Below are 21,707 nucleotides of genomic sequence, written 5' to 3' on the forward strand. Positions count from 1 at the left end.
GACAACCTCTTCTGACCTCCATGGGCTTTGCACGACATGGGTGCACTTACCTGTAGGCAGGCAATACATGTATACACATAAAAAAAAAATTAAAAAAAAATTGTTAAAAATTTATTAACTGGCTCAGCAGGTAAGAGACCTACCTCATTATTGTAATTCTAGTTCTAGGGGGTCCGACAACCTCTTCTGACCTCCATGGGCTTTGCACGACATGGGTGCACTTACCTGTAGGCAGGCAATACATGTATACACATAAAAAAAAAATTAAAAAAAAATTGTTAAAAATTTATTAACTGGCTCAGCAGGTAAGAGCACTGACTGCTATTGCAGAGGACCCAGGCTCAATTCCCAGCACTCACATGGCAGCTAACAGCTGTCCATAATTACAGTTCCAGGGGATCTGAAGCCCTCTTCTGACCTCCTTGGGCATTGTATGACACAGATGCACTCACACACATTCAGGCAATACACTCATACACATAAAATAAATAAATGAAATATTTAAAAAGTTTTATTACATTTACTTGTGTGTGTGCATGTGCACATGCTGCCGTAACATGTTGAGGTCAGTGGATAACCTATAGGCGTCACCTCTTGCCCTCTACCCTGGGGATCCTGAGACTTAAACTCAAGTTATCAGGCTTGGTGGCTAGTGTCTTTACCTCCTGAGTGGTCTTGCTGGCTTCTGAACGGCCATATTTTAAAGTAGTAATTCATTTATGAATCACTGAATGATGATTTCTTTGAAGGTTAGAAAAAAGATTCTTTTTAAGTTCTTAGCAACTTCTGAAAATCGCAATACGGATACTCTTATTTTTATTTTTAAATAGGTTTGCAAATGAATTTTCTTCCCTTCTGTCACATACTCTCAACTATCATCCTCTTGAAAACTTCAGGAACTTTAGCTTGCATGTAGTTTGTGTATTCTTTGTTCACGTATCCTTTTTATGAAGCAGTAACTTTGCTGATTAGGATTTTTTCAAATAACTAGGTGCACATAGTGCTAATCTAATGCTGCTGAATAGTTCATCCTTCCCTCTTTTTATTTTTGAGACAGGATCTCATGTGGCCTAGGTTGACCTCAGTCTTACTATGTAGCCTAGGGTGACTTTGAATTCTTGGTCTTCCTACTGTACCTCCACGTGCTAAGATTACAGGCATGTACCCCTTCTTGTTTTTGTGTGTCTGTTTGGGTACTTGTGCATGTTCGTGTACATGCATGTAAAGGCCATGGGATTACAGGCAGGCACCACCACACCTGACTTTTAAAGATTTGTTTTTTATTTTTAATTATATATGTGTGTGTATGTTTCTGTCAAGGTATTGGATCCATTGGAGCTGGAATTTCAGGTGGTTGTGTTCCCAACACCCAAATATGGGTGCTGGGAACTGAATTTGGGTTTCCCAAAAGAGCAGTAGGAGTTCTTAACTGCTGAGCCATCTCTCCAGTCCCCACACCCTACTTTTTAAATGAGAGTTGTGGGACTCAAACTCAGGTCCCCCAGCCTCCCACTTGCAAACCATTTTACCTATTGAGCCAGCTCCGTAGCCCTCCCTACCTCTTTCTGGTTTAGACGGAGAAGTCAATAGGTCATTGACTGTAGTGAACTCATTCTTATGCCTGAACTATTTGCTGAGCTGTTTGATTAACAGAAACGTGATGAATGTTTGTGTTTCCCCAGGATATAGTCTCTTTGGTCCCTCGTTTGCGGCATATCATTACTGTTGATGGAAAGCCTACAACCTGGTCTGAGTTCCCCAGGGGCGTCATTGTACACACGATGGCTGCAGTGCAGGCTCTAGGACTGACGGCAAACATGGGTATGTCATGTGTTTCTCTCCATACATGAACTCTCCTGTGACCATGTTCTCTGTAATTACCCACAGGTTTGACCCTAGTGTTGGATCAAAAGGCACATCAGTTTTCTACACTTGTCAGCTGGGGAAGTGGGTTTTATGAACATTTTCATCTAAAAAGACCTAAGGAAAATACCGGCATTAATTTATTAATACTTTTAATTTTATTTATGTATTTGCTTATTTATTTTTTATGTGTGTGCGTGAATTGCGTGCATGTAGGTAAGTGCACCCGTGACGTACAATGCCCGCGGAGGACAGAAGAGGCTGTTGGATCCCCTGGGACTGGAGTTATGGACAGTTGTTAGCTGCTATGTGGGTGGTGGGGTCCGAACCTGGGTCTTCTGCAAGAACAACCAGTGTTCTTAACCACTGAGCCATCTCTCCAGCCCCAATTTATTAATATTTTTAAAGTATGGACTGGGGATGTAGCTCAGTTGATAAAGTGTTTGCCTAGCAGGCACTAAACCCTGGATTTGACCCCCAGGAACGCATAAAATGGGATGTGGCGGCACATACCTTCTTACCCCCACCACCAGGGTTGGGAGGTTGAGGCTAGAGGGTTAAAAATTGAAGACTGGGGCTAGAGAGATGGCTTAGAGATTAAAAGCACATACTTTTCTTCCAAAGTACCCGAGTTTAATTCCCAGTTAGGCTACACCAGGAGGCTTGCAATTGCTTGCTAAACACTCCAGTTCCTTGGAGATCTGATATGTCTGGCGTCCTTGGACATCTGTACTTATGTGTGTATACGCAGATACACCCATATCCACATCATTAAAAATAAATCTTTAAAAATATTAAAAATTTTAAAAAGTTGAAGATAGCCAGGCATAGTGGCACATGCCTTTAATCCCAGTACTCAGAGATCTGTAAGTTCGAGGCCAGCCTGGTCTACATACATAGAGTTTGAGGTCAGCTGGGGCTATAGGGAGACCCTGTCTCATAAAGTTCAAAGAAGAAGAAAAAGTGGAAGGTCATTCTTGCTATATATAGCTAGCTCAAGTCCAGATTGGACTATTTGAGATCCTCTCTCATAAAGAAGAGTAGAATAAATAATACTGCTTAAATACTGTTTAGTCTAAATACTTTCACATCATTCAGTTTTCTGTTTCCTTTTTCTGGTAGTTTTGGATAGGTTAAGGTTAATTTGTTTTTTTTTTTTTTTTAGATAGGGTCAATATGCTGGCTGTCCTGGAGCTCACAATAAAGTCCAAATTGGCCTCCAATTCCCAAAGATCCCTCTTGACTCTGCCTCTGAATGCCAGAACTAAAGGTATACGCCACAATATCTGGCTTACAGTTAGCTTTTAAAGCTAATCTAATGCCATTAGATTTACCCATGAGAGTTTCTGTGTCAGCAGCTGGATCGCTAAGCCAGGAGGCTCCTTTTGCTCCCTCCATTTTGTGGCCTTTCCAGAGGAGAGTTCTTATCTTCCAGTGGAAACACCAAGGGAGTTATTACTGTCATAAGCACCAGAAGATGGTGACATACTTAGGTATTTGAAGATACTGCAAAAGCCATTGGGATGCTGCAGTTGCATTTCCTATGTAGTTGGAAGTTTGGTGATTCTACTTAGGGACAAGCCTGTGCTGACATTGCTGGTATACCTTGGATGACAGTAATTCTGAGCGTGTTGAATTTTAGGTGTTGGTGGGACATTCAAATGTAGGTGTCTGATCGGCCAAGTGGCATTTGCAGCTAGGTTTGTAGTGAAGAGATTTGGAAGACAGAGCTGGGTTTTCATTAGAGCTGAGTGAGTGGCCCACTCAGAGAATGGTGGCCCCAAAGGCCTCTGAGGTCTACTTAGAGGAGAGGAAAGTATGCATTGTGTGGTTCATTTTCAAGAAATCTGTTTGGAAGGGTAGGAGAAAAAGAACCATATATATATGTATGTATGTATGTATGTATTTATTTATTTATTTATTTTGGGCTTTTGGAACAGGGTCTTCCTATAGCCCCAGTTGGCCTGGAACTCACTATGTAGACCAGGCTGGCCTTGAACTCACAGATCTACCTGCCTCTGCCTCCCAAGTGCTGAGACTACAGGCTTGTGCCACCACACCCGGCAAAAGGATCATATTTAAAGATTTAAATATTTATATTTGAAATTTTCCTCAGAATCCACATGCACATTAGTTTGAAGATGAATGCAGGCAGGTGGATGATGCCAGTGGCAGCCTTTTTCTTCTGTGCCTTCTGTGTCGTGTATTGGCTGCTCTCCTTGGGCTTGCAGTCTTTTGACTGCAAATAGGTGACACTAGGGTGGTAACTATTAGAAGAGTCATTTTGTGAAGCAGAGAACATTTGTTAGCAAGTTTCTAGGTCCCTTAGTTAAAGCCCCTTTTATCTCAAGTTATTAGAGTAGATTTTTGGCTTCTGAATTTGTTTCTTCTGTCTTTTCCTTTTTTTTTTTTTTCCTCTGGAGCTGAGGACTGAACCCAGGGCCTTGTGCTAGCTAGGCAAGTGCTCTACCACTAAGCTAAATCCCCAACCCCTGTTTCTTCTGTTTGTAATATTAGGTGATCACCTAGCAGCTAATGTTATGTAGCTGACAGACTTCTTTGCCACAGGTGATGGCATGCCTCTGTTCAGAACAGCACTGCTTTCCATCCTAGAGTGGAGACTCCCTAGCATGGCCTCTGAGGCCCTGCCTGTGGTCTTGGTTGTTGTCACTATTACTTCCTGTTAGCCTTTCCCTGGCTCACTCCATCCGTACTGTATTCCTTGATGGCCTTTGTATATATGCCAAGCACATTCCTACCTCAAGACTTTTACTCTTATTTATTTACTTTTTTTATTTTGTGGGTTTTTTTTTTTGTTGAGACAGGGTCATACTATGTACCCAAGCTAGTGTGGAACTTTGTAGCTGAGGCTAGCTTTCAGCTCCCAATTTCTTGCCTCAGCCCACTGAGTGTTGTAAGCCATGTGCTACCACACCCACTGGTTGCCGGCTTCCCAGTTCCTGGCTTTTTCCAGCTCCTTTCTCCACTTAATTTGGGCCTTTGCTAGACTTACTCTGCAGTTTTTCTGTGAGTTCTGTGTCTGAGCAGCATTTGTTCTTCTCACCTATCTTGTTTTTCTTCATAGTGCTTAGAATATTTTGGACAAGTCCCAAGAGATTTTTGTCTCCTAATGTGTTGACCACTGTTGGAGTGTTTTGGCTTTATTAACAAATAACCGACCAAGAAGAAAATTGATTATAAAGCCGAGTGTCTTAGAAGTGTATGTGTTTTTCTTCAATACAGAAAACAAAGCTCAGAGCAAACCGCTGCCTTCAGACATTGCGGTGATCATGTACACAAGTGGATCCACAGGGATTCCCAAGGGAGTCATGATCTCCCACAGCAACATCATTGCTGGTATAACTGGGATGGCGAGAAGGATTCCGAAACTGGGGTACGTCCTGGTGAAATGGCAGAGCAATCGAGCATGTCTATCTGTCGTTAGAATGTGTTGACTTGAAGAGCTGACAAGAAAGTATTCTCAGAGGTGAATGGTTTGGTACAGGGGGTGACTATTTTTGATACCTTTGTACACAGAAAACAATTGTAGGTACACTTAACAACATCTTGAGTTTGGGAATAGAGGCATTTCTATTAGCGTGTGCGTGCAGTGGGAAAACTAAGAGCAGCGCTGTCCCTGTGCCCTCGCCTTGGTTTAGGTGCAGGGGCATTTCTAGAAAAATACGCGTGTATAGAAAATATACAAACTTGTGCATAGATATTTTCTCATGTGTTAAGGTATCATTTACAACTTATAATTGAATCCAACTCCCAGAACAGATACCTGTTTTATGCTTGTAGGTTCCAGTTGGGCTCTTTTGGTTCCACTGTCTCACCTTTCTTTCTGCCTTAGCACTTTGCTTCTGTAACACCTTTTCGTGAGTGCCTTCAGCTAGGACAGGAAGCAGGCCCTTTCCCGCAGTGCCTGCCTCCTCAGCTTTAGGCTGAGCTGCGGTTCTTTTTTCTGTCTCTACCCCATTAGCAGAGAGCCTCGATTGGTGCTGAAGGATCGCTCTTGTCTTTGAGCTTGCCATAGTAACTTTTGGCAGAGAGTTCCCAAGACCTTTGTTTCTGCTATTATTTCTTTCAGAGAGGAAGATGTATACATTGGGTACTTGCCCCTGGCCCATGTTCTAGAACTAAGTGCAGAGCTTGTGTGTCTTTCTCATGGATGCCGGATTGGCTACTCTTCACCACAGACATTAGCAGATCAGGTAAATTAGATAGCTGTGACCGGAAATAATAAAAAGTAGTTATTTTTACAGGTCAGTTTAACAGCATTTTAATTATTTTAGAGTAAGTGTTTGCCTTGTGATTTTTAGAATATGAATGTTAAAAGGATAAGTTTATCTTACTCTCTTGAGATAAGATTTAAGTTTTAAAATTAAAGATCAGCCTATATGGATTTTTTTCTCTTTTATAGTCTTCAAAAATAAAAAAAGGAAGCCAAGGAGATACATCCATGCTGAAGCCAACACTGATGGCAGCTGTTCCGGTAAGAACTGACCATTACTTAATGTTGAGCAGTAAAGGAGTGTCACCAGCAACAGGTGACAAGGTGGTGTATAGCATTTGCTCCATATTGGTGATCATCAGTTATTGCTTTTTATTTTATTTACTAAGCTCTCTTCTTGATTTCAGCTTCTGTGTTTTACCAACTCCTTTTTCTGTGTAGCTTCATGGTATTTCCGTTTTGTGATCAGAAACCTGAAGCTCAGAATGAGATAGGAGGGAAGGTTTGAGGTCAGTGCCTTCTATACGCATGGTGTAATTACGGCCTGAGTCCCCTGAAAGAATCTACCTACCCACCAAAAACGTGATGGGGAAGGCTTTGTGACTTGGAACTCCCTGAGAGACCCCCTGCCCTTGCACCAGAGTGGAGCAGGCCTGGGGATCAGAGAGGAGAAACAGAGCAGCCGTGGTTTGCCTTCCCGCATGCAGGCTTTCTGTAGCTCTATGAAACATTGTCAGATATGTGAATGCTCACATCAAGCATGGTGACAAGTCATTCCAAAGCCAAATGTCAATAGGCAGTCATGCTGGAATTTAAGTAAAATTATGGTTTTCCTAGTAGTGTCCTACTTTAAATTTTTAGTTCACGTCCAGGGATAGTTATTTAAAATGTAGTGCTGACAAGGATAATTTTCTGGGTGTAGTATTAAGACAACCAAACACTAGCTGTGGTGGCTTCCACCTGTAATCTTAGCACTGAGGAGGCTGAGGCAGGAGGATTGCAGAAAGTTTGAGGCCAGTCTTGGCTGCAGAATGAGACCGTCTCTCAAACCACCCTCCCCACAATGCGTGGTCTTTTGGTTAGCAGAATATGTAGTACATTTCAATAAGGTCAAGCCAGGGATTTTTGAAAAACAGGCAGCAAGACAACTCAACAGGTAAAGGCACTTGCCCAGAACCAAACCTCTGCTGTAAGTTGTCCTCTGACCTCCATATGTATACTGTGGCACATGTGCCCAACACACATACCCAAAAGAAATAAATGTAATAGTAAATGAGAAAAAAAAATCTCAAATAGTTGATTTACTAGGTGAGTTTAGTTTTTAGTTAACAATAATTAAAATGAGTCAGCACACCCATGATGTAAGCCCAGACAGTTCTCTTTTGCCTTTCTCTTTGTATTTGTTCTTAAAATGATTTCTGTTCATTTATTTGAGATAGGGTTTGACTGTAGCCCAGGCCATCAAACTCATGATAGTCTTGCCTCAGTCTGCCACCATACCTGTCTGTGATGTCATTTTTGTACTAATTGTGATCTGCTTAAAGATTTTGGTCTTGCTAGAATATATGTTTAAAATGACTTAGTTTTGTGCTGGTGAGATGACTCAGCCAGTAACGTCGCATGCCACACCAGCCTGGTAACTTAAGTCCCCAAAACCAATGTAGAAGTGGAAGGAGAGAAACAAGCCCACAACCTTTTCTTCTGATCTTTGTACTACTACTGCTGTGGTACATGCATGTCCCCCTTAACAGTCCCCAACATCATACACAAGTGATAATATCATTATTTTTTGAGACACGGTGTTCCAGTTTGCTTTCAGTTGCTGTGACAAAACACTTTTGACCAATACCAACTTGGGGAGGAAAGGCATTATTTGGCTTTCATCTCCTGGGTCACAGTTCATCACGGAGGGAGCCCAAGGTAGGAACTTGGCAGGAACCTGGAACCAGGAGCTGAAGCACAGGCCATGGAGGAACACTGCTTACTGGCTTGCTCCTCTGGCCCATGCTCAAATTGCTTTCTTATACAATACAGGACCACCTGCCCAGGGGTGGCACCATGCACTGTGGGCCAGGCCCTCCCACATCACTCAACAATAAGAAAATACCCCACAGACATGGCCACAGGCCAGTCAAATGGAGGCAGTTCCCCAACTGAGGCTCCCTCAACCCCTATGTGTCTAGTTGATGACTAAAGCTGTCCACCACACTATGGAGCTGCTTAAGAGCGTGCACCACCATGCCCTGAGAAATTTATCTGTTTTTTATTTATTTAAGTGTGTGTTGCTATATGAAATCAGCTTATATAATTAATGAGCTTATATTTCTACATCTAGGAAATAATGGATCGGATATACAAAAATGTCATGAACAAAGTGAATGAAATGAATAATTTTCAGCGGAACTTGTTTATTCTAGCCTATAATTACAAAATGGAACAGATTTCAAAAGGGCACAGTACTCCATTGTGTGACCGGTAAGTAGGGCCCTTCCCCTGATTTTAATGCTATAGCTCATATTAACAACCCAGTTAATTGAGACAATTGTAAGAAATAGATTTATTTTTGGCTGGGTGTGTTGGCATGGGCCTGTAATTCTACTACTTGGGAAATAGAGGGAGGGCGATCCAGAGTTCAGGGTCAGTTGGAGAGATAGCCAAGGGTTTGCTGCAGAGAAGATGGGGGTTTGGATCCCAGCACCCATGGAAAGAGCCAGGCACCTAGCAAAAGAGTGATAGAGGCGGGCATCCCACTCCCTCGTCTGCCACTTGTGCACAGCCGCACACATGAACAAACACAAATAAACAGATCTTCAAAAGAAAAGGGGAATTGAAGGCCAGCCTGGGCTCTGTAGCAAGTTCCAGGCCATCTTGAGCTATGTAGCAAGACATTCATTTAGAAAAATCAAAGGAACTGGAAAAAAAAATCCAGCCTACATAATAATTTGAAGATTCTCTCAATTTCAATTACCTTTAAAGTATTTTATTTTCATTATTTTTATGTGTATGAATGTATCGCCTACATGCATGTTAGTAACCTCGTGTCATGCAGTGCCCACAGAGGTCAGAAGAGGGTATCTGATCCCCTGGAACTGGAGTTAACGGATGGTTGTTAGGTGCCATGGGTGCTGGGATTTGAACCTGGGTCCTCTGCAAGAGCAGCCAGTGTTTTTAACTGCTGAGCCGTCTCTCCAGCTCCTCAATTACCGTTTTGCTATATTCAATATTGTGCTTACTGTTTTTCAAAACAGTGATATGCATACTGCTAAATATGATTAACTTTTATATTTAAGCTTTAAATGGATATTTTTACACCTGGCCTGTATTTTTTTTTTTTTTTTTTTTTTTTGTTGCTAGCATAAATGTTTGTCTTTTATTATCAAATAGTTTGGAAATTAAAACATGAAAATGACTTAAAATGTTTTATGGGAACATAGATATAGCTATAGCTTTTCCTACTTTTAATTATCTCTTTTTAGGAAGATATGTAAGTTGCTATGCTGTACACAAATGTATACATTTCTAATGAAGAAAATTAAAGCAAAAATCAATTTGCTTTTGCTGGACATGGTAGCACACGCCTTTAATCCCTGCACTTGAGAGGCAGAGGCAGGTAGATGGATCTCTGTGAGATCAGGCCAGCCTGGTCTGCATAATGAGTTTAGGACAGCTGGGGCTGTCCTGTCTCCAAAACAAAAATTTTTTTTTTGCGTTTGATAAATTGTATGAAAATGTAATATTATTTAGTATTAATATGTAGCATATGAGTTTATAATACAATAAATTCTCTGATAAGAGATTTCTATTACTATACTCAATAAATCTGACAAATTTTTATTCAAATATTACTTGAAAAGTTCTTAAAGAGGAAATGATAGACTCTCTGCCTGGTTGAACTACTAAAAATTAAGGCTTACAGAGTGGCTTCTGAATATTCTGTATGACTTTCATTGCATAAATTTAGTTTCAAAACCTCATATAACAAAGTTGAAAAATTAAAAGATTTGGAAAGTCCCATTCTGCTTTTAAATCCTGTAATTCTCTGTTAATATTTTTAGCTTTGTTTTTCGGAAAGTTAGAAGCCTGCTAGGTGGAAATATTCGCCTCCTGTTGTGCGGTGGTGCTCCACTTTCTGCCACTACTCAGCGATTCATGAATATCTGCTTTTGCTGTCCTGTTGGTCAGGGATATGGACTCACTGAGTCAACTGGGGCAGGAACAATTACAGAAGGTAGGTGGTGTCCAGGTGATTTCCCCTGTGTGTCCATCATAGTCTGGGGTGTATAGATCAGGTGTTTTGTGGTATGAATTAGTTGATTCAAAATATTTCAGACCTGGGCATGGTGGTGCATGCCTTCAATCCCAGCTCTCAGGAGGCAGCGAGATTGAGGTCAGCCTGGTCAAGTTCCAGGCCAGCTGTGGCTATGGAAAGACCTTGTCTCAAAAACCATAAATTAAAAACAAGTAATCAAACAAAAGAAACCTTAGAAGCCAGGTGTGGTGGTGCAGGCCTTTAATCTCAGAATTAGTCACAGCAGAGGCAGGAGGATCTCTGTGAGATCAAGGCCAGCCTGGTCTTATTTAGAGTTCTAGGCCAGCCAGGGTGATAAGGAGACTCTCAAACATCAACAACAACAACAAAACATCTGGTCAGAGTGGGTTAAGATTTTTATATATCAGAATTTTGGTCAAGTCTGTGATTATTGACAACAGTTTTAAGACTGTGTTGAATGCAACAGTAAATTCCTTTACAATTTTTTCCATGTTAAACTATAATATGCAATATTAAAAACTAAATATTTCTGGAAAAGAAGTTTGGCAATAAGCATTGCTTTTGTGCATCTATTTTCTCATGTCAGTCATTAAATTTCTTTTAATGTGTAAAGATTAGTGATTTTTTTTTCCCCTTTTGTTTAGGTATTAAAGCTCAGATTCAGGACTGTTTATGGGCCTGTATGTAAGGGTAGAGACAAAGCTGAGTTCAGGTCTAGACAATAGACCTAGTTCATAAATATGAAAATGGAAATAAATTGCAGTAACTAATTCAGGTCTTAAATTCTGGCTCACTAGTTTGCAACTTCTGCTTTTAAGATTTCTCTGAGGATATCTAAGCTTTGGGGTAAATTATCATTGTTTTTCTTTTGGGGGGGGTATTTTTGAGAAAGGGTCTCCCTGTAGACTAGGCTAGCCTCAAACTCACATAGATCCCCCTGCCTCTATCCCAGAGTGCTGGGATTAAAGGTGTGTACCACCATGCCTGGCCAATCATTACTAATAATTTAGAAAAATAAAGCAATTTTTAACTTTTCTTTTGGGGGGGGGGTATTTTTGAGAAAGGGTCTCCCTGTAGACTAGGCTAGCCTCAAACTCACATAGATCCCCCTGCCTCTATCCCAGAGTGCTGGGATTAAAGGTGTGTACCACCATGCCTGGCCAATCATTACTAATAATTTAGAAAAATAAAGCAATTTTTAACTACTGTTTTCAAATCCATTTTCCCCCCTTTATATTAGTGTGGGACTATAACACTGGCAGAGTGGGAGCACCGTTAGTTTGCTGTGAAATCAAATTGAAGAACTGGGAGGAAGGTAATATGATTCTAATCATAGAATATTAATTTTTATAAAATTAAATTAGGAATGTGCTTGATTTCCTTTCTTAGCATATTTTAGAATATAAAATTATGAGTGCTTGCTTTTGTTTTTGTGATACCTGTATTTTATCTAGAACTATACAGATGCATTCATTTTGCTTGCTTCAAAAATGATTCTGAAGAATTTTTATTTTGCTTCTTATTATTTATTTGATAAGTTTCTGTATGTGGAGGTCACATGTTAGCCTCAGATGTCAACCTCAGATGTTCCTCTGAAGCATTCTATTTTGTTCTTTGAGACTGAAGCTCGTGGATTAGGCTAGGCTGCCTGGCTAGGAAGCTGCAGGGATCTGCCCATTGTCACTTCCCCAGTGTTGAGATTACAAATCTACCCTGTGCCCGGGCTTGGAGGCTCGAGCTCATGTCATCAGGCTCACAGAGAGCAATTTACTGACTGAGCTTTTTCCCCACTTTCTTACTTATTATTGCATGCATTTAAGTAAACATGGTAGAAATTTGAGAAGTGTGCTAAATGAATAGTGTCATTAAGTTAGGTCAGCAAGATGGTCGAACAGGCAAAGGGTACTCGCCTCTAAACCTGGAAACCTGCATTTGGAACACACACCTGGTGGAAGGAGAGAACTGATTCTCCAAGTTGTCCTGTGAGCTCCACACTTAATAGTAGCATGGTGCACACACACACAAATGCACACACACAAATGCACACACACAAAATGAATATAATAAAAAAAATAAGGCATGATCGTCGCTTTTGTAGAAGAAAAATTGCAGTATATATTCCATGAGGACTTTTATATGTATTTTTCTTTCTTTTCCCTGAGGGCTTCAACCTAAAGTTATCAGAAGGAATTTCCACTTTAAAGTTTCTTTATTCCATTTGAAATACAAATCACTTTAAAAATTATGTGTCATATTAAAGCATACAGATTATCCGTGATTTATTGGGATGTACCTTTCCTTTATAATGTAATTTCTCAGTTATTTTAGCAAATGTTAGTGAAAATATTCAATAAGTTTAAGACTGGAGCCTGTCTGAAATTATATACAAGAAAAAATTTCTAAATATAAAATTTGATTTTATAAAGAGATTTATTCTATTTAATACATGAGAGTACTTTTTAAAAAATCATTTTATTAGTATGATAGACTGAATAGGAACTTTATTTGTAACTATTTTATATAATAGATGGCAGATGTTGGACTTTAGAATGTAATTTCTTCTTGAAAATAATAGCTTAAGCACAGATGTGTATTAAACAACTGAGATTTGCCCCTAGTTTATATTGATAATTATTTTTTCAATTTTGTTCAACTGTAGTGCCTACTTTGTTTTCTTTGGGGACTTTAATTGGCTTAAAATAAGATACCTATTTTTAGAAACTGGAGTTTTGAATTTTCATGCAATACCTATAGGGATTAAAGATAGTGAAGTAAGTCTATAAATTATTCTGTTTATTAGGTGGGTATTTTAATACTGATAAGCCACATCCCAGAGGTGAAATTCTTATTGGTGGCCAAAATGTGACAATGGGCTACTACAAAAATGAAGCAAAGACAAAAGCCGATTTCTTTGAGGATGAAAATGGGCAGCGGTGGCTCTGCACTGGAGACATTGGAGAGTTTGACCCTGACGGTTGTCTGAAGATTATTGGTGAGTTACTGAATCTTTCTTGATAGCGAATGCTTCCCAAATGACTTTATGAGGAGCTACTGTATGTTTACAGAGACTGTTTCATAATGAAAGCACTTATCTTTCTGTAATGTTGATAAGCACTCTTGTGTCATCCTTGGAATGTAGCATTTTGAAGAGGGACAGAGGTGTTCATAAAGCTTGGCCTGTTAGGAATCTGGTCTCAGAAGCTGCTGAGTTCAGGGAGTTAACCTAGTAGCTAACCTCAGTCATTCTTTCCTTTTTGGGAATGCTCGTTTTGTGGGTTCTCTGATACAGATTATTGGGCAGGACTCTCATGTCTGAATTTAGGCCTGACTTTGCCCCAGGAAACAAACGAAAGCCTGGTAAGTCAAGTACTGTGGCCCATGTGGGACAAAAATACTTTCCCTGCTTTTCCTCTCAGGATTTGTTTTTCTGTTAATGGCATCTGTCCCTCATTGGTGGTGTGTGATGCTATTCTTGGGGAGATATGAATAAATGCCTCCTCACCCCAGAAAAGGAACCAGTGACAGAGCAGAGTCAGGATACCACCAAAGGCCATCTTTGGTGAACTAATGACCTTTGTTGAAGCTGCTTTCAGGAGTATAGGTGAGGGGTTACTTATAAGAAAAGAAGTGACTCAGGGAGCTGCATCACCAAGGCCCACCCCAGCTTGGGTGACCAAAGCAGGAAACCTGCAGCTCCACAGGTGCAACAATGTCTCTTCCTGGCAGCTCAGTTGGTCTTGAGCCCCTTGTAGGCAGTTTGGCTTGTGTGAGAATGTATCTGTAGTCCTTGCTGCTTATAGTTGGGGAGGGAGGGTCTAGTGTATCTGTCAGTTTCAGGGACTTCCTGAAGCTTATTGAGTTTCTGAGTGAGCTTCCCCTTAGTAGACCATCCTGAGTCTGTAGGATGGAGAGCTTTCCTTAGAGAAAATTGCTACACAACACTTGGTCATGGTAACTAGAAGGCTAGAAAGAGATGAGAGGCTTCCCTTCCAGCAGCTCCACATCCCTGTTCCATGTCCCATTAAGAGGCATACCTCAAAATCTTTCCTTTCTCTGTCCCTCTCTCCAGGCCTTTGTCACCCTGCTGCTCTGCTTCTGGCCAAACCCAGACCTACCCCATCACTGCCACCTTGTGGTTAGGGAGCCTTGTTTTGTTGAAAGCCCATAATGGTGAGAAGCTCAGTTCGGGGTGCCTGTTTCATGAGCATCTTCACCCCTGCCTCCTCCTTCAGTTGCTGCCTTCTTTTTTGCTGCTGTAATTGCACTGGTGCATTCCAGCCCTTGCCAGTGGTGCTCTGCCTGGATACCTCTGATTCCTCCTTTAATAAAGCTCATCTTAGGCCACACATGCACTCATTCTTTCCAAAGCCACAGACGGGCTGTGTTGTGTGGAATGTTGTGTTTTTGTGTTAAGCTTCTCTCCAGATACAGTGAGTTTGCTCATGGCTTTTCAAAGCTTCTCCACCTGGAACCAGTGGGAACCAGGAGCACACTAGCCCAGAAGAACCCACTGAAACCCTGGTGACAGCACCCCTGAACTGAATGGTTTTTCTTCTAAAGGAACTTATGTACTCTCAACTTTGGAGTAGCCATTGATACTTAATTGAGCAAAGTTTTGAGTAGCCTGATGACAAATTATTTAGGGAGTGACCTAGTATTTATATGTGTTTAAGTTGTTACTAATATTCTTAATGTTTTTGTCTTTATGTAGATCGTAAGAAGGACCTTGTAAAACTACAGGCGGGAGAGTATGTTTCTCTTGGGAAAGTAGAGGCAGCTTTGAAGAATCTCTCGTTGATAGATAACATTTGTGCATATGCAAACAGGTAAGGAAGAGGAGCCCTAGCTGATTCTGCTGACATTACTGGGGTGCCCTAAGTGTTTCTGCCCATATGGGCTGCTGTGTGAAACCCCTTTTAAGAACAGCTCCTCCTTCTCTGACTCATTGGAAGGCCTCATTCTCGTTGTGTTCACGAGGTGATTCTTTCCCCGTGTGTCCTGTTTCTTGCTTTGTGTCTCTCTTTAGTGTTCTGTGTGGTAGAGAATGGCAGGAATACATTCTTCCTTCTGCTGCCCCAGTCCCCCTAGCTACCTGTTTCTCTTCAGGGGAGCTTCACGGGTCCACTTAGAGGCAAGGGCAATAAAAAAGTGACTGAACAGTCCCCTCTCCTGTCCTATTGGCCTTCAGCTTGAGCATGCTTAATGCTGGCCCTGTCAGCACAGCCCATGATGATACAGGCATCTGGGAAGGGGCTTAAGAGTTCAAACCCCAGAACTGCATTCTTGGGAAAGGTGACAGTTTCCTTTTCTGTACCAGCGAGTGCAGGAGATGACTGTTCTCTAGATAGTACTATGAGCATCACCATGGGCTTCTGTAGACAGGATTTCTAGTAGATTTCTTTTCTGCTTAAATTGTTTTGTGAATTACTGAACATTTGAAAGATGAATTTTAAAAAATATTTGTAGTTTTTCTTTAAAATGTGTACATGGTATTGTTTATAATAGTGATGCATACTTGGCATTAATCAGGAAGTGTCTAATTGAGGTTTATTTAGCATTCAGCTTTGTCACAGCCCTTTAATTTATGCATCAAGCAGTAAGAGGCGCTACACGGGGCATATACAGTGATGGGGTTTTTATGTTGTTGTTTTTTTTTTAATACTAAAGACTTAGTTCAGAGTGTCAAGGTACCAGTGATGGAAGTTAACATGGTGCACTGTTTCCATCCTTAGCTGAGTCATCCTTTGTGTATTTCAGTTATCATTCTTATGTCATTGGATTTGTTGTGCCAAATCAGAAGGAACTTACAGAGCTAGCTCGAACAAAAGGACTTGAAGGAACATGGGAAGAGCTTTGTAACAGTAGTGAGATGGAAAATGAGGTCCTTAAAGTGCTTTCTGAAGCTGCTATTTCAGGTGAGTGTTTTGTTAAGCTGATTCTCAGAGCTGAGACGGGAAGAATATGTAGCATATGTAATTGTGTTAACCTGCCACATTGTAAGGGTTAAGGTGCATCACTTCTGCCTGGGAGCTGTTTCCACCATTAGCGGCTGAAGGACGTGCTTGTCAGGCTCCCCATTTAGGCCTCTCTGTAGGACATGCTCATGTTTCAAGATAAAGTTTAAGAATTATAGTTGTAATATTTGGAATTTATCAGTGTCTTGGTTACTATTGCTGTGATAAAATTTTTTTCTTTTTTTGTTTTTTTTGAGGTGGGATCTCCCTGTAGCCCAGCTGGCCTGGAACTCACTGTGTAGATCAGGCTGGCCTTGAACTCAGAGAGATCCACCTGCCTTTGACTCCACCATGCCTGGCCCTGCAGCAACAAAGATATTCTGACCAGCTGGGCATGGTGGTGCATGCCTTTAGTCCCAGCACTTGGAAGGCAGAGGCAGGTGGATCTCTGTGAGTTCGAGGTCAGCCTGGTCTACATAATGAGTTCCAGGACAGCTGGGGCTACAGGTAGACCCTGTCTCAAAAAGACAAGAAAAAAAAAAAAAAATTCTGACCAAAGCAACTCAAGGGAGAAAGTTTATTTTGGCTTACAGTCTATCATGGCAGAGAAGTGACTGTGTCAGGAAGTTGAACAGTCAGGAAGCACAGAGATGACGGCTGTCAACTAGCTTTCTCCTTTTTCTAGTCTAGGACCCAAGCCCAGGGAATGGTTCCGCTCAAAGTGAGCAGATCTTCCTACGTCTCCTAACTCTAATCAGGGTAATCCCTCACAGGTATGCCCAGAACCCCATTTCCCAGATGACTTCTAGATCTCATTAAGTTTGTAGTATTAACCATTGCAACCAGGAAACACCAAATTACTATTTGTTTAGTCTCTTGACTACTCTCATCTTTTTAGCCTTTGTTTTCTGCCTTGGCTCTTTCTCTGTTCTCTGCTGCTTTTCTTAAAAGCTCTGTTTAGTTTCTTGGGCACAATAGACCACCGTGAAAGGTCAGACTCCCTTTGGAATTATATACATTGTTATTGCACTGATAGTTGTACTGGCATGTTCTGTATCCTCTGTTTTACTTTTAAGTTTTTTTAAAATAAAATTATTACTTTTATATGTATGAATGTATTGCCTGCATGTATGTAAGTGCACCTGTGTGTGCAGTGCTTACAGAGGTCAGAAGAGGGCATTGGATCCTCTGGAACTGGACTTACAGGTGGTTGTTAGCTGCCAGGTGGATTCTGGTAATTGAACCCGGATCCTCTGCAAGAGCAGCAAGTGCTCCTAACCACCGAGTCATCTTTCCAGCCCCTATTTTTAAGTTTTTTATTAGCATATATTAATTGCATATAGTAGTGGGTTTCCTTACATTTTTATACATGTACATAATGTACTTTGAACATTTTAAGTTATTCCAGCCCTTTATTTCAGCTTGAAGATAATTTGTGAAATTATTAGGTAACAAAATTGTAGATTGCTGCTAATTGATTTCATCAATTAATAGGTATTAACTACAATCCTGTAAGTAAGCTAGAATATTGAAACATTAAGAACTACATATGCTGAGACTGGAGAGGTGGCTCAGTAGTTAAGAGAGCTTGTTGCTTTTTCAGAGGATGGAGTTTAGTTCCAAGTACCCCCATGTTGGGCAGCTCACAGCCACCTATGACTCTATCTCTAGGGGCTCTGACACCCTCTTGTGGCCTTTGCAGGCAACTGCACTGGAATGCTGAACCCTCACATTCAGATGAATAAAAAACAAAATAAATGAAAAAAAACCCCAACTATATACTGTTTGCTTATTTTAAAATGTGATTGTTGCCGGGCGTGGTGGCGCATGCCTGTAGTCCCAGCACTTGGGAGGCAGAGGCAGGCGGATCTCTGTGAGTTCAAGGCCAGCCTGGTCTACATAGTGAGTTCCAGGACAGCTGGGGCTACAGGGAGACCCTGCTTCAAACAAACAAACTAACAAACAAACCAGCTGCAATGAGAGAAAAAAAAAAATGAAAAAAAAAATGTGATTGTTTTATTACAATGTAATGAACATACCATGTAACTCACCTATTTAATATATGTATGGTTTTTAGTGTATTCACCAAGTTGCACAACTGTCACCACAGTTAATTTTACATCATTTTCAGCCCCCTCAAAGAAACATCTTACTTACACATTAAGCGGTCACTTTCCCTTAGCCTCCAAGTTCCCTGTCCCGCAGAACCACTGATTGAGTCTGTCCTCGCAGATTTGCCAGTTGAGAGTTTATGTGGAATGACAATAGGTGATTTTTAGATGATTTCTTAGCCTGTTTTCAAAGTCATCCATGCTGCATCAGGACTCTCTTCTTAACTCCTTTTTACTGTCAAGTAGTACTGCATTAAGTGGGCACGTGCTGCCTTGTGAGTGTGGATCAGTGATGGGCATTTTTTCCTCCACTTTGGGCTGTTGGAGTGAAGCTGGGGTAAATGTTCAGGCCTTGGTGTGGACACTTTTTTTGCCTCTGTGATACATACCTATGAGTAGAAGAGATGGGTCTCTAGGTAACTTTATATAAACCTATTTATTTTGTTTGTTTGTTTGGTTGGTTTTTTGAGGCAGGGTTTCCCAGTAGCCCAGGTGGCCTGGAACTCACTGTGTAGAGTAGGCTGGAGTTGAACTCATAGAGATCTGCCTGCCTCTGCCTTCTGAGTATTGGGCTATAAGGCGTGTACCCCCATGCCTGGCAGTAAACTCTTTTAAATAGGAATAATTAGACTTTTTTTTTTTTGAAGTTGTTTTTCAGTATTTTCCTGGTATGTGAGGATTATAACCTCTCTACTTCCTGCCAACACTTGTGATTGAGCTTTGATTCTTAGCACCCTTAGTGTTGTGGGTTGATTGGCATTTTTTTCTGGTGATTACTGTATTTGTTGGCCCTTGTATGTCTTCTTTGGAGAATGTTTTTTCAGATTCTTTGTGTTTTTTGTTTGCTTCCTTTTTTTTTTTTTTTGTGAGACGGGGTGTTCCTGTAGTTTCAGCTGGGCCTGGGACTTGCTATGTAGACTTGGTCAGTATACTCCCGCCTGTAATCACCAGACCTGGCAGGTTCCTTATCTTGATTGTTGGTAGTAGTGTAACTATAAACATGGAGGTGTAAGTACCTCTTTGGTGTGCTGACCTCGAACCCTCTGGGTGTGTACTGAGGAGTAGTTTAGCTGGAGCATGTGGTAGTTCTACTTTGAATCCAGCCTTTCAGTTTTCAGATTAATCCTTCATTGTGACAGTTTCCATGTACATGATTCTGCTTCGTTGGTTCTTAGCCCCACCCCTGGCCCGCCTCCTTCCTCCTCCCACATCATTCCTCTTCCTGTTTTAATGCATGTTCTTTCCTCCTCTCCTCTGAGTCCCCTTTCTATCATGTCCTGCACACGTGCACAGACACACAGTGCACAAATTTATATGAAAAATGCAATGCTTTTCTGAGTCTGGCTTATTTTGTTTGACATAATGATCTCCAGTTCCACCCGTTTTCCTGCAAATGTCATAATTTCATTCTCCTTATTCTCTTTAAAGTAAAATTTCTCTCTTCCTTTCTCTTGGATCCCAGCCCCTTAGAGGTACATGATTTGTAGTGTGACTTGTATCTTTGTCCCATAGATCTAGATGCTCTACGTGTATTTAGCTGGTGCTCTAAGTTGACCTTTTCTTAACTTATTAATGTATTGGATGCCTGTATAAGTGCAACTCATTTTAATGACAGAACTGTCTTCTATTTTATATCTGTGTCATAATTTAATTCTCCTATGGCTAAATATTTTTTAAATGGTTTTTGCTATTACAGTTCTCATGTGCTCATAGTTTTGAAGAGTGTATTACTTGAAGTGAGATTGATTTGCATTTTGGTCAACCTGCCCCTGGGGAGGTACTGTAGCTGTGTTTGTAATGTGTGTGGGTTTTTATTGTTTTTTTTATTTGGTCTGTTTTCTTTTGTTTTCTTCATCTCAGCAAGTCTGGAAAAGTTTGAAATTCCTGTAAAAATCCGTTTGAGCCCTGAACCATGGACCCCTGAAACTGGTCTGGTGACGGATGCCTTCAAGTTGAAACGCAAAGAGCTTAAAACGCATTACCAGGCGGACATTGAGCGAATGTATGGAAGAAAGTAATTAGTTCTGGCCTCAGTTTGCTATAGTGAGCTCAGAACAAATAGGAAAATACTTGAAACGCACGTCTCAGACCGAGGCATACTCCATTCCTCATAGTAAACCCCAGCCGTTGTGTCACACCACGTCACCATTTATAACTGACAGGATTAGTAAAATAGCACGACAGCAAACTCTGTTTCTCTCCCTCCTCAATTTACTTGCACCTATGACTGTACTTGTCAGTAGGAGAGTTTTCTGAATCATACTGGGGAAGCAGTGATTTTAAAACCTCAAGTTTTTAAACATTTATATGTTCTGTACAATGTTCAGTTTGTAACTTTTTAAAGTTTGGATGTATAGAAGGATAAATAGGAAATATAAAAATTGGTTGTGGGGGCTTTTTTACTTATTGTATTTAAAAATAAAAGGGTATCAATGTGAAATTATGTAAATTTTAAATGCTTATGAATCAAGTCATTGTTGAACAAAAGATTTGTTGCTGTGTAATTATTGTCTTGTATGCATTTGAGAGAAATAAATATACTCATACTTATGTTTTAAGAAACTGAGTTCTTGTGACTATATGCCTGGCACTTGGTTTTCTTTATTTTTTCTTAGGGGAAAAGTATAGTTTGGTTGGCACTGCATGAAATGAAATAGCAGGAGAGAGATAGAGCTTAATAGCAAAGCATGTGAGACTGCAGCACCAGCTGGCAGTTGTTCCACTAGCTTGCAATATGGAGCCTGTTACACTCAGTATTAAGATTAAATTGGCGCAATTCTGAAAAAAGGGGGGAGTTTTAAAAATGAAGCATAGAGAGTTATTCTTTATTCCACTGACTATGAGTATACATTCATTTGCCTATACCGTGAGCATTAGTTATGGAAGACCATTCTATCCAAACTCTCTATGTTTAATTGTTTAATCTTAGTCATTTAGCATAGTTCTCATTTTTAAAATTAGGATTTTAAAAATAGATAAAGTGTATCAGAGAGAGATTTCAGTGGTGGTAGTTTTTTTTTTTTTTTTGGTAACTTTGTTTTTATTGAATTTTTGTGTATTTTATACAGAATATCTCAATCTTAGTCATCTTTATACCCCAGTCCCACTGGCACCCTCCCATAGCCCCCCACACTAGAACCCATATACTCTATCATCCGTTTTAAGGCCCACTGGGTCAGGTCAGTGTCCCCAACCGTTCCCCCAGTGCAAGTCCATCCACTGAGGTCTAGTCAACCTATCTAGAGTCCCTTGTTTTAGGAAGATCAGTTTTTCCT

General features: G+C 40.6%; 1 protein-coding gene across 1 annotated transcript in view; it reads left to right on the forward strand.

Moving 5' to 3' along the window:
* The window catches only part of Acsl3 (acyl-CoA synthetase long chain family member 3), a 67,800-nt gene extending 46,792 nt beyond the window's left edge, over positions 1 to 21,008 (forward strand). The window contains exons 5-15 of the mRNA XM_008825816.3: positions 1,683 to 1,821; positions 5,107 to 5,257; positions 5,954 to 6,077; positions 6,287 to 6,358; positions 8,433 to 8,572; positions 10,153 to 10,325; positions 11,608 to 11,682; positions 13,168 to 13,359; positions 15,079 to 15,193; positions 16,125 to 16,282; positions 20,293 to 21,008. Of these exons, the coding sequence (XP_008824038.1) occupies positions 1,683 to 1,821; positions 5,107 to 5,257; positions 5,954 to 6,077; positions 6,287 to 6,358; positions 8,433 to 8,572; positions 10,153 to 10,325; positions 11,608 to 11,682; positions 13,168 to 13,359; positions 15,079 to 15,193; positions 16,125 to 16,282; positions 20,293 to 20,450 (1,497 nt within the window). The 3' untranslated portion in view covers positions 20,451 to 21,008. The remainder of the gene's footprint in view (positions 1 to 1,682; positions 1,822 to 5,106; positions 5,258 to 5,953; positions 6,078 to 6,286; positions 6,359 to 8,432; positions 8,573 to 10,152; positions 10,326 to 11,607; positions 11,683 to 13,167; positions 13,360 to 15,078; positions 15,194 to 16,124; positions 16,283 to 20,292) is intronic.
* Positions 21,009 to 21,707: the final 699 nt, after the last annotated feature.

Source organism: Nannospalax galili, unplaced genomic scaffold, assembly GCF_000622305.1.
Source record: "Nannospalax galili isolate Female #2095 unplaced genomic scaffold, S.galili_v1.0 scaffold127, whole genome shotgun sequence".
In the NCBI taxonomy this organism is placed as follows: domain Eukaryota; kingdom Metazoa; phylum Chordata; class Mammalia; order Rodentia; family Spalacidae; genus Nannospalax; species Nannospalax galili.